At 37.4% G+C, this 12,197-nt stretch overlaps 1 protein-coding gene across 1 annotated transcript; it reads right to left on the bottom strand.

Annotated features, from left to right (window-relative positions):
- Nucleotides 1-4: 4 nt before the first annotated feature.
- On the bottom strand, nt 5-2,589 carry LOC120335365 (G-patch domain and KOW motifs-containing protein-like). Its single transcript, XM_078120360.1, has one exon. It carries the CDS (start codon nt 2,042-2,044, stop codon nt 554-556), a length of 1,491 nt encoding a protein of 496 aa, XP_077976486.1. The 5' UTR covers nt 2,045-2,589; the 3' UTR covers nt 5-553.
- Nucleotides 2,590-12,197: the final 9,608 nt, after the last annotated feature.

Here is a 12,197-nt window from a genome sequence, read left to right as displayed (position 1 = left end):
TTACTGAAAAGACATCATTACAAAACATAAATATAAAAGTGCGATAGAAATTCCATTTTAATACAATTCATCATCTGCAATTGTTAGAAGCAACAATAAAGAGATATTATCACTTGCAGAATACTCGTATTGTCTATTTTTTGTCAAATTAGGAATCGAAAACCGTTCGTTCAACATTGGCAATACTTGGATGACTGATATAAAATTTCTGTGTGTGAACAGTATTTAGTCAATTTATTTTACCATGTTTTAGGAGATTAATTGATAATTATCGAAGCATAAATTTAGAAATCAAATCAGTTAGCAGAGTAGTAGTTTATATCAAAATCATATTATGATAAACTTGTTGATATAAGATTGTTTTTTATCCAAAGGCATCAGGTTATAGAAAATGAACAAAATTACAAATCGTATCTAAATTTATAAAACACATATCTAAATGATAAGGTTTTCGAATTCCAATAAAGGCATCCAAAATATATTGAAAACGCTGTAACATCTTACCATCAACCTAACGGCAAAATATAATTAATGCTTTTTATTTTGGGCAAAATTAAAACATCATACTGGCTTCAACATCGCCAGTATACTCGCACATTTCTTCAAAAGCAACCCGAACCACAACATCTCTATCTTCAATTAACTGAACCAGAGCTTCACAATTTGCTTTATCTTTTTCTAGAATTTTAGCAAGTTTCCCTGAATGTTTCGATTTGAATTTTGATTTCACTATAATTATATAAGAATCGGAAGCTGATTTTGGAATAACTGTTTCTAACATTGATTCTTCAATATCATCCAACAATCTACCATCTGTCGTTTTGCAGCAACAAAGTCCACCACCTAAAACATCTTCAATAATTACTTTTTCAAGATAGTATCTGCCTTTTTTGTACGATTTATCAACAATTCTGACTCTCATTTGAGGTTGTACCCAATGCGAGAGAGTAGAATTTGAGTCTTGTTTTGGAGAAATCTCTCTATTTGACTTATGTTTCTTTGATTTTTTATGTTTTGGTGGTGAATATTCTTTGTGTCTTCTTTTCCTTTTTTCTTTATGCTTCATATCTGTATCTTTTTGGTGTGACATAGCTCTGTCAGAACCTGGTGATTCTCGTCTTTTATCATTTTCCTCTGTATTTTTTCCATTACCTATTATAAGCATGTTATCCCCAGTATATGCTTTGCTAAGTCTACTTAAATCCTTCGCATTTTTATCATATTCCTTTTTTGTAACAACTCTAAGACAGTGTTGTCCAATTTGTTCAGATTTACCCCCTATTGCCATTTTGACAATACATCTTGCAGTCTCAATGTCTAGGCCCAAAATGACACCATATTTGTTTCTCAATGCGCCCCTGTGAATGAATACGTTAGCACCTTTTTCAAGTGCTAATTGATTTTCCTCTATATGAGTTTCATCTCGATTTGTAGTCTTAGTTGTATCAGCTTTTATTGGGGTAGCCACATCAGCACCAAGACCTAAACCTTTAGGCCTAACTTGCTGGTGCAACATTTCTGTGTTTTGTTTGAAAGTTCGGCCAATTCCCACTTCAGGTTTCCAACCCATCCCACGCAGTACTGCCATGCCAAATGCAGCCACAGGGATTTGATCATATTGGGCCTCTGATGCTTCATCAGGTCGCAATGATACATCTAGTTTATTATCAGTTTCATATCCCTCGGGCACCTTATTTTTCATAAGAAGTGGCACTGCAAGATTTTCAAAATCTTCTCCGTTTTGATCAGTATCTTCTAAAAATGTTTTAGATTCTGCAAGAATTTCTTTAGCTGCTTCCGCATCAATACTACTGATAACATTTTCTGCTGATGTCTTTTGTTTATTCACAGATGTTGGTATTTTATAAACATTTTGTTTAATTAGGGGTATAACCAAATCCCTTGGTGGTTCTTTCTGAAGTTTAGTTGATTTTATTACTTTTCCTTCTACGGTTTCAAGATAATCCGGCTCTTCATTTTTAGGCTTTTCAACATTCACAACCTTGGATTCTATTTTCTTCTTGAATCCAAAGGAAACTGACATTATGACAAACTCTAAAATATAGCAATAAGAATGGTTAATTTTCTAAGAAAATATAAAATTCAATTTTGCTGTTTGGTATTCACTTCATTCATTTTAAAGTTTACTGATTAACAGATTAAAGAAATAATAAGCAATCAAAAATCAATTTATACTTCAATTGTCTCAACTTCAACTGTCATTTCCTTAGATCTGTAGATTTTGACATATCAAAATGTGTTACCATACAGCCATAGCTTTTCAAGGTAATGTTCAGATGTCTGAGTGTAAAATGACAATAACTTGTACGACGAGTTCAAAATAGATTAGGCTATCTCGATCTGTGATGTGCAACCCCGCATGCGGCTCTCAAATACTCTTCCTGCTGTCCCGCTGCGGCTTTCATTATCCTTTAAAAATCATCATATTCAATGAAAGCTATTTTTATCTCAACCTGATACGGTACCGGTAGTTCAGTAATTTGCTCGTGATTTGAGCTTGGTCTGAAAGCTCAAAGATCGGCTTAGAATATTCTGAGAACTTCCATCGGTCGACTTCACTAACACATAATGTTAAATATGAATTCGATCCATAGCGCCATCACGCGACAGAATAAAGCAGTTGTGACAGGATACTGAGGAGTAAGAACGGAAAAGAACAATTTAGTGCAAGTGATGAGACGGATTAACAATATCGCGTACCACAGCGTCTCGTCCGATCACTAGTTCTTGTCGGGTGTGGGGTTAGATAGTCAGTTATTTGTTTCAGATGCATGGACTCGACGGGTGATGAAGCAGCCTCTACGAACCCACATAGGGTAATCGGAGGTATAACGATAAGTTTATTTCGACTCCATAATCAGCAACAGACGATAAAAAAATTGATAAAAACAAAATAATTAAAACTGATTATAGAATTGGAAAAGTAAACCAAACCTCAAGTAAGGTTTGAAGCGTACAGATTTTAGGTGGGAAGGTATTGATACAAGAAGTAGTGCGTGTTCGCTTACCCAAAAGGTGCTATTGTCACGGACTAAACACTAAAGTGTCCGTGTTTATATGGACCTTTCCCCGCCCTTTGACCCCCGTAAAATTCTTCCTATACTTTACCATTGCAAAATTTTCAGTGCTATTTTCGGAGTGCTTTTGCGAGTTAGCGCCTGTAAAATGGGGTATGTGTTTCAAACCATCATTATGCTTCATCGCACACAACAATCTGTTTTTTAAAAGTACCGGTAAAAAATTTCAGGCTAGTCTATCACAGCTATTTCTACACTAATTTTTATTACTGCAATTAAATTAAAACTTCTAGGAAGACAGAGTGGTCATTGAATTATCTGATTTTTATTTAAGTTTCCGAAACACAACTGAAAACAAACGAATAGGGTTCAAAAACGAGGTTTACAACCACGCTTGAAAATCTGTCTGAGTGAGAAAAGTGTCTGAGCGGATGGGAAAAGGGGGCATTGTTACGTCACTTTTTGCATCTTGCTGATTGGCCAATGTCACGAAGTAAACACGGAAGTCGATGCTCGGGGAAAGGTCCATTGTGTGTATATATTTTTTTTATGTTTATAGACTAGTATGTTTACCCTTGTTTAATGCTGTTTTGTCGGATCTGGACTCCGACCACTGACACGTAAGAAAAAAACTACCTATGTCTTTTCCCCTTTTTTCTGCGGCTGCTGCGCTGGCGGGCGGTCGTGTTTTTTAGTTCTTTAGTGATGTAATCTGTTATGCTGTTTTAAGTTTGATATTGGAGTTGCCGTGCAATAAACAACCAATCCTGAATTCTTGAGTCTTCTGATTCATCTACATTCTACAACCACAGAAGCAACATTTTTTTTACCGTGACACTATGACAAGTGAATGCGATGCGCCATCGGCCGCGCCGATCAGCCTGGCTTATTTAGACAAAAAATGAAATAAACCTACTCGATTTCGTTGAATCAATGAGCATATATGCTCATTGGTTGATTAAAGCGTGACATGCTTTTTTTTGTCTTTTGAATGCTGTTATTTGATATTACTGCTATATTTTGTGTTTTAACTTTGGAGACACCGAGACGCTACGGCACTGTCACTCTTTCTTTTGTTATCCTGTTAGAGAAGGCTGTGGATTGCAGTAATGTAGCTGCGGTTGTTTCAGTTAGATTTTTAGTGTTCTTGGGTCTTTTTAAGTCTGTAAAATTGTCCCTAGTTCTTAAATAGGTGACCTAATGTGTTTAAATCTGGATAGGCTTAGATATTGTTATGTTAGTCAATAGGATGATACCGGTATAGCAAAGGGTTCCACTGGAACATGTGATGAGGGGTTATGTTCAGGCCGGAACGACAACCGGATAAATTTGATTGATCGAAACATTTGGGCTCATTTTTGTACCATTTTAAGGCTATAGCCGAGTCTAATGGTTGGGATATATGTGGACACGATGGGGGAGTGAATTAGGCATTTGCATGGTAGGCAATGCTCTGAGTCATTGAATTGATTGTGAACGAACGTGAATGCTTTGAGGCTATCGTACGCCATTTTAAAAAGTATTTCGAAGTGAAGGGGGTATTGAAATGCTTCGAGCCGTTTTCGGTCAGTCCGCGAAGCTGGCAAGAGAAACCAATAATGAATTTGGCGGTGCATTGAAACAGCTAGCTAGTCGAGCTTATCCATAATTGAAGCCTTAGGATAAGGATTAAGAATGACTTGGCCAAATCGCAATTTTTGTGAAGGTTATACAAGTTTCATTTCCACATTGGCCTTTGCAATCCGCCATGTTGAAAGATGTAATGTCGTTGGCTACCAGATATTAAAGTTATGAAAGGCCATGGCAAGCCACAAAAGAGGGAACCAAATTTAAGCTACCGTAGCAACCGTAGCAATTTCTAACGATGAGATATTTGGGGCTGATATTACCAACGAGATCCCGTGTATCCCCAAGTTCCATTATCCCTTGTTTCAGATGCGGTCAAGTGGAACATAGAATCAGTGATTGTCGCAGACCACCAACTCTTACACCACCGTCTACGGCTCTAGGCCATGTCCCTACTATAAGCAAACGGGTCATTGGGCACGAGATTTTCCAAATCCAGTTTTCGGTGTGGACAACAGGGACACATATGCCCCCTGGCGCCAAGGTACAGGAGCGCCAAAATTTCACCGAAATTGGAGATTGCAGAATGCTGCTCAGTAACTGAAGGTCAACCAGAAACTCCTTTGGCTTTTCTTGGCTTTATTGTGTCTTTTGGTGACGACGTTTTCCCGAATCTGCGATTTTCTCCACAGATTTTGTTAACAATACCAGTTTCAATTGCATGCTGTGAACGGTCTTTCAGCAAATTGAAACTTATTTTGTCGTATTGGCGTGCATCAATGGGACATGATCGTCTCAGTGATCTAACACTTCTAAGTGTTGAGAAAGAAACATTGGAAAAAACAGATTTTGATGACGTGATTAACCAGTTTGCGACAGTGAAATCAAGAAAAATAAATTTATTGTAGACTATGTAAATCAACTTTGACAGTAACTGAGTGGGACATAATAGACATGTGCTATATTTTGTACAGCTTTACCTCTTCTTTAAATGAAATATTCCATTAAAATTTGAATTGTTTTTTCATATACAATTAAATGTAATAGAAAATATGATTGAACGTGGAGGTCGGAGCGCCAATTTTATAGTTTGCCCCGGGAGCAAAATATTCTGGCTACGCCTCTGCCCGGCGTCTTGGCTGGGCAAGGAGACAAATAGCGGAGGACACTGTTGACAAGATGCTTGAACAAGAAGTGATTGAGCTGAGTGATAGCCCGCACTCGTTACCAATTGTTCTGATACCTAAGAAAGATGGTAGTACGCGTTTTTGTATTGATTTTAGGCACCTAATTCAATTACCTACAGGTCCTACATAGATGGTTCCCCTTTAACTCGAATAGATGACATCGTGGGGTCATTTAGCGGATCAAGCTGGTTCTCAACACTTGACTTAGCTAGTGGATACTGCCAGGTAGAAGTTGATCTGCCTGGCAAAAAGAAAACCGTTTTCAGTCGGGAAATGTTGTTCAAATTATTTGGATGATGTTTTAGCCCACGAATGGGATTTTGACGCCTCATTGAGCAGTTTGAGGGAGATTTTCATTCGAGGTGCTGGTTTGAAACATAAGCCGACTAAACGCCAGTTGTGTTGGCAATCAGTTACCTACCTTGGATACAAAATTTCTTCCGAAGGAGTTTGCTGTGATCTTCCCAATGTAGCAACAATAGTCGAATGGGAAACGCCTCGAGTAATATCAGATCTTAGAAGTTTCTTGGAAACTGCCGACTATTATAGGCGTTTTGTATCTGGTTATGCCACCCTAGCATCTCCTCTGGTTCGTTGGATTAAAAAAACGTGAATTATGAGTGTCAGCTCATATTCTGGCTTTTCGTTTGGTTCAAGGGGAGTTTATTTTGGACACCGACGCGAGTATTACTGGTGCTGTTTTATCACAACTGCAAGGGGGGGGGGACATGCTTATTTCAGTAGGACTCTATCTAAGACGGAACGTCGGTATTGTACAACAGAGAGGGAGCTGTTGGCGATGGTTAAATCAGTACGTCATTTTCGCCATTATCTGTGGGGCAGACACTTTTTGATTCGCTCTGATCATTGTGGCTTGAAGTGGATTTTAAATTTCCGAGAACCAGAAGGGAAGGTGGTTCGCTGGATTTCTACACTGTTCACACAACTTCAGGTTTGAACATCGAGCAGGGACTAAACATGGTAATGCAGATGGACTGCCTCGTCAAACCAAACGCTGTAAGCGCCCGGACTGTGTGTCTACTTTACTGTACCCTGTTATCAATATCCGGCTAATAGCACCTCTTTTCAACTCTGACTTTCCCGAAATACAAAAGGCTGTAACTGGATGGACACATACACGGAGGAAATGATTAGAACTTGCCAAGCAGAGAACCCTCATCTATCTGCAGTTGTCGTCTGCTAATAGCACCTCTTTTCAACTCTGACTTTCCCGAGATACAAAAGGCTGTAACTGGATGGACACATACACGGAGGAAATGATTAGAACTTGCCAAGCAGAGAACCCTCATCTATCTGCAGTTGTCGCCTGAAGCGCCGTTCGGATCATAAACCGCAGCCACAGGACTATATACATGAAGATCTAGAGTTGGACTCTAGAGTGGTTGTTTTGTATTGCACTGTTTACCTATTGTGCACTATTGCGGCCCGCGAACAATACAAAAATAAAATATTAGTGTGGGCCGCGAAGCCGACAACCTTGGACCACCCTGCAGTCTAGACTTCTAGAGACTAAGCGTTATCCAGAGTGACTATAAACCAAGTGGAGACACCGAGTGCCATGATGCAAATCGGACGCCATTATGTGTCCGGGAACGCGGCGTATCGTGAAAGTTGCGATAGTTTTCTATCTTATTATCCCGTGTGAGTTATGCAACTTTGAAACCTCATATCTCACTAACCTTATATTATATTTAGACAAGTTTTATATTGTTTGAGAGACAATCTAGAACAGGGGTTCTCAAACTTTTGGTGTTGCGGAGCCCTTGAAAAGTTGAATATTATTCGCGGAGCCCCAAAATAAATGTTAAAATTGTTACTTTCAGATTAATATTCCTGGGCAAGTTAAAAGTACTTTACTTATTTAAAATGCTGAACCTTTTTTAATAGGATTAACACAAGCCATAAATGAATCTGAATTTCATACTAAAGCTGTAAATTTGACACTTGACGAACATATTAATAAATTAGGGGTCGAATCTTTTCTCTTTTGACATTTTTGGAAGACTTAACAGGCCGCTAATAACGTGCGCGATTTTATTTTGTTACAATCGCCGATTTTTTTCGTCAGCATGGCGTGTTTTGAACATCTTTACGCCGGTGTTTATTCTCCTTAAATCAAAAATTTCCCTCGGCATATACATGTATTGTTACACAATGACGACGTTAATTCCTTTTTTGTTCTCGTGGGAAATTATGAGTTCAATGTGAAAAACATGTTACCATATAATAGTCATCTGCGACGAAATGTTAAAAATTATAATTAATAAAGAGATAAATCCGCAACTCAAATTTCTTGATTGAAAAACGGCATTCTAAAATATTAAAACTGAAACTTAAAATGGAAGATCACACGTTTGGCTTCAGCAGACTCACCTCAGATTGAAAACGCTTTTATAGACATTGTAAATCACAAAATTTGGTGTTATGTTAGGTTTTCGTCGTAGTAACTGCGAAATCGAAACACAGTCAATTGTGCGCGCGATGTACCTTTTTTTCCCATTCTGAAACTACCGACGAAGCCGCACGCAATCAATTGTGCACGCGATCCACGATGTACCTTTTTTCAATCTGAAACTACCGACGGAGCCGAATGCAATAAAATAAATTCTAATTGTTCGTATTTTGCCCAGACATTGTGATTTTTTAAACGGCGATATCCTGCTTAAAAATAATCTCAGGTGCGAAAGAACAAATCAAGTTTGACGAATCCCAAGATCGCGAAAATACGACTCCACTTTATTTATTGTTGGCAGTTTATTACATATTTTATGTTATTTTAGAATAGTATTCTTTCATTTAAGTAATACTAATACTAATCTCGAATCAAACTTGAGTAACGATGATCACAATTACATTATAACGAAGAGACACGTTGAATGCTCGCATCGGTCATGGATTGAATATTTTACGCAACAGAAATCTCGTTATCCGTTTTTTTAATGGCGAAGAATGTTGCGCGGAAATTTCCGATTCCAATTTTGAACCACCTCCCTCTTAAGAATCCTGGCTGCGCTCCTGCTTATAAATAATGTCATTTTTAATTCAGCCTCTTTACCATATTTCGAGGCTGTATTGTTGTCAGATTTTATCAACGCTGTTATTGCTTCTTTCAACAGTTACAAAATTTTGAGTCAGTATTTCGAAGAGTAATCGAATAGCTCGCGGAGCCCCTGGGTTTCTCTCGCGGAGCCCTGGGGCTCCGTACGGAGCACTTTGAGAACCTATGATCTAGAAGACTAATTATGAGATAGAGATAAAATGTCGCGATTATCGTACAAACATCGGCAAAATTGAAAAGCGTAAAATTTTTTTGAAAAACCTATTTGTAAAATTGTATAAGCTATTTTATTCAATGTTCTCTAATTCTTCACATGTCCGCTGCGCGAACTTGAGTTAAACAACCTAACCACTTCGTTACGCAGCGACGTTTCGCAATTACGTTGCAACGTAACAGTTCTGCTTTCCTTATGAAAAACACATATCGCTTTCCCTCGCAAGCGTGAAACGTCATTAACCTAAAGTAGGGATCTCCAACACAGCACAGCACAACACAGATCTGTTTTTTGTATTAAATCATAATAACAAGGTTCAGTGGATCATATGTTGTGCAATTATTGCTTTTCGAAAGGAATACAACATTCGATGACATTACGGCTCATTACATAGGGGGAAAACAACATCTCTATACTGAAACAATTCGTCACGAAAAGCCATCGCAATTAAAATTTTCACTGATGGAACAGGGAATTTTTTTTTCAGGCATAAACAAAACTTGTGAAGCTTCAGTGGAAGCAAGCTTTTCCATAAGTGAGATGATTGCGAAATAGTCGCGTTTTTTCGCTGAAGGAAAGCCTGTGAAGTAATAGCAGCATTATTTTTGATTCAACAATTAAAGTTAACAAATCAGCCTTTCGCTCACGACTAACAGACGAGCGTTTGCATGCTGTCTTAAGACTAGCAAACCAACGCAAAACAAGGCCAAACATCGAGTCTCTCATCGCTACAAAACGGTGCCAAATATCCAGCACAAGTAAATGAATATGTTTCATGTCCCGTTTTGTGTAAGATTCAAGTATAATTTCAACAAATATATTCAGATTTTTTTTTTTTGTGTATCATTTTTGTACCAAATTTGTTGGTTTGTGGCCCGCGTCATCGATAAATTATCAAAAAGTGGCCCGTGACGTATTTTGACTTGGAGACCCCTGATCCAAAACATACGTTTAAAGCAGATATTATTTGAACTGGTAGTGTGATACCTGTTCACACAAAGCCTGCGTTTTGCATTAATCATTCGAGAAGCTGATGAAATGTCCAAATTTTCTCGGGACAATTTTTCGTGATTTAACGAGCTGTTGCAACAGTTGCTGCAAAACTCATAGAATATAAACGGTCTCATGGCTAGCCCATTGCGCGGCATAATGAATTTCATTGAAGCGTACGAGTTGCGCATTATAACGTACAAAATTTGAAGACCAGTCGCCGCGACTGGTGTTACAGCATTCAATAAACATATTGTCAGGATATTACGATCCTTTCGCGTCGGAAAATGTAAAATATTTACTAGGTGATCTAGCGACGCCATCATGTCTTCCACCTTTCCGTTGATAAAACTTAATTGTAATTTTAATGATATCCAACAGTGAAAAATTTGCCTTCATGTTTCCGGCAGAACCCTATAAACGCGGTCTTCCAATTTTTTTGGTTTTGACATTTACTTACGTCCCATAATCAGATACCAAACGTATTTATATTGGCATTTTTTAGGAATTATTATCCATGTTTAATCAATCGTTACTTAACTCATTTTCGGTCTTACACGCATGATAAAAATTGATAGTTTTACCCAATATTTATGCCACCCATCCAAAAACGCAATCGTATTTTTGGGCGACGTAGAAACTATATTTAGCGCCAATATTAATGCCTTTCATAATATATGTTTGCCAAGTTACTTTTGTGACAGTTAAAGTTGACTGCTTGAAATATAATTTTCCATCTTGCCACAATGTCGCTTTTAAAATTTTGAAACGTTTTGTTAATATAAGGTTAAATATCCACGCAAAAGAGGTGGCAAATAAAATTATTGAAAAACAGTATGCTAATAAAACTGCAGCAGGAGCTCAAGTCACATAGATATATAATATATATTATTTCATACACTCCAGAATATTAGATGTTCTTGTTGTAACCTTGATATATATCGTTATCCTCCGTTCCATGCATGTAGTATATTTTTCTAATATATTTTGGCGATGTACACCGTGTTGTAAATTTTATCATGTACAAATAGTTGCAAGTTTCTGTAGTGTAATTTGTATTGTAGTTCTGTCAGTTTGTTAAAATAAGTTCTGTGCAATTAGCAATACTTGCATCAAGAACTTTCATAATAAAATGTGTATCTCTTTGTTTAATATGCTGACCATACCGCCGAGCCTAGTTATCTGAGTAAATTCTGCGGAAAATTAATTTTTCAGAAGAATGTTCATTCGATTTTGCAAACCATGTGCTGCGGCTAAGATGACACATGGCCGTAAACAATGTGATCTACGACAACTACTGAGCGGCTCTCCTATGGAACGGGTCGCTATGGATTTCTTGAGACCACTACCACGTACCAAGAATTGACAGTGGTTTTCAATTGCGGTCAGTGTTCCCTCTAAGAAAATTTCACACTGCGCAAATATTGTTTTTACTGAGCAAGAATATTTTAAGGCTGAGCAGAATCCTAAATTATTTGCAAACTTTGTGAAATGTAGTAATAGTAGCTTATTATGTATTGTCGGAATGCGAACAAAGCACACGTTTAACTCGAATAGCTTCTCTTTGGTTTCGTGCCTCTCCAAGGTTTATACATTTTGTCCATGTTTGTTGTGTTTATTGCTGAATCAATCGACAATCATCCAAAGTACAATACTTGATGTACAATCTCCACATTTTTGTTGTTGAAACATCATTGCTTTCATCAAAATCATAGTATGAATTTTGCTTGTCTTATGCTCCGCATGATTTCTTCCCTGGCGACGAAGTCTATGCTTATCAAAAATTCGAAGCCGTAATTTTTGCTTCACCATAAATGTGGCAATTTAGTGTACGTTGACAAGCAATAAATTTTGCAAAGTTTAGCAGTTGTTTTAGCTTATGCATACCGGTATCAAGATTGCAAATTAGTGTCGAACACTTCACTGTTGTATTTAGCCATTCCACTTTAAAATTAATTTTTTTATTTTTAGCTTTACTTCCTTGAATTGACATTTCACTTACACGTCAGATAAAGAAAACTAGTATATTATTGGTTTTGGTTAATATGCTGAATATGAAAACGCTTAAAACTTTTTTTTTAGTAATTTCTGGTGAAACATGCTTACAACAATGCTATATAACA

Source organism: Styela clava, chromosome 2 (assembly GCF_964204865.1).
Source record: "Styela clava chromosome 2, kaStyClav1.hap1.2, whole genome shotgun sequence".
In the NCBI taxonomy this organism is placed as follows: domain Eukaryota; kingdom Metazoa; phylum Chordata; class Ascidiacea; order Stolidobranchia; family Styelidae; genus Styela; species Styela clava.
This window is presented reverse-complemented; position numbering and strand designations above follow the sequence as displayed.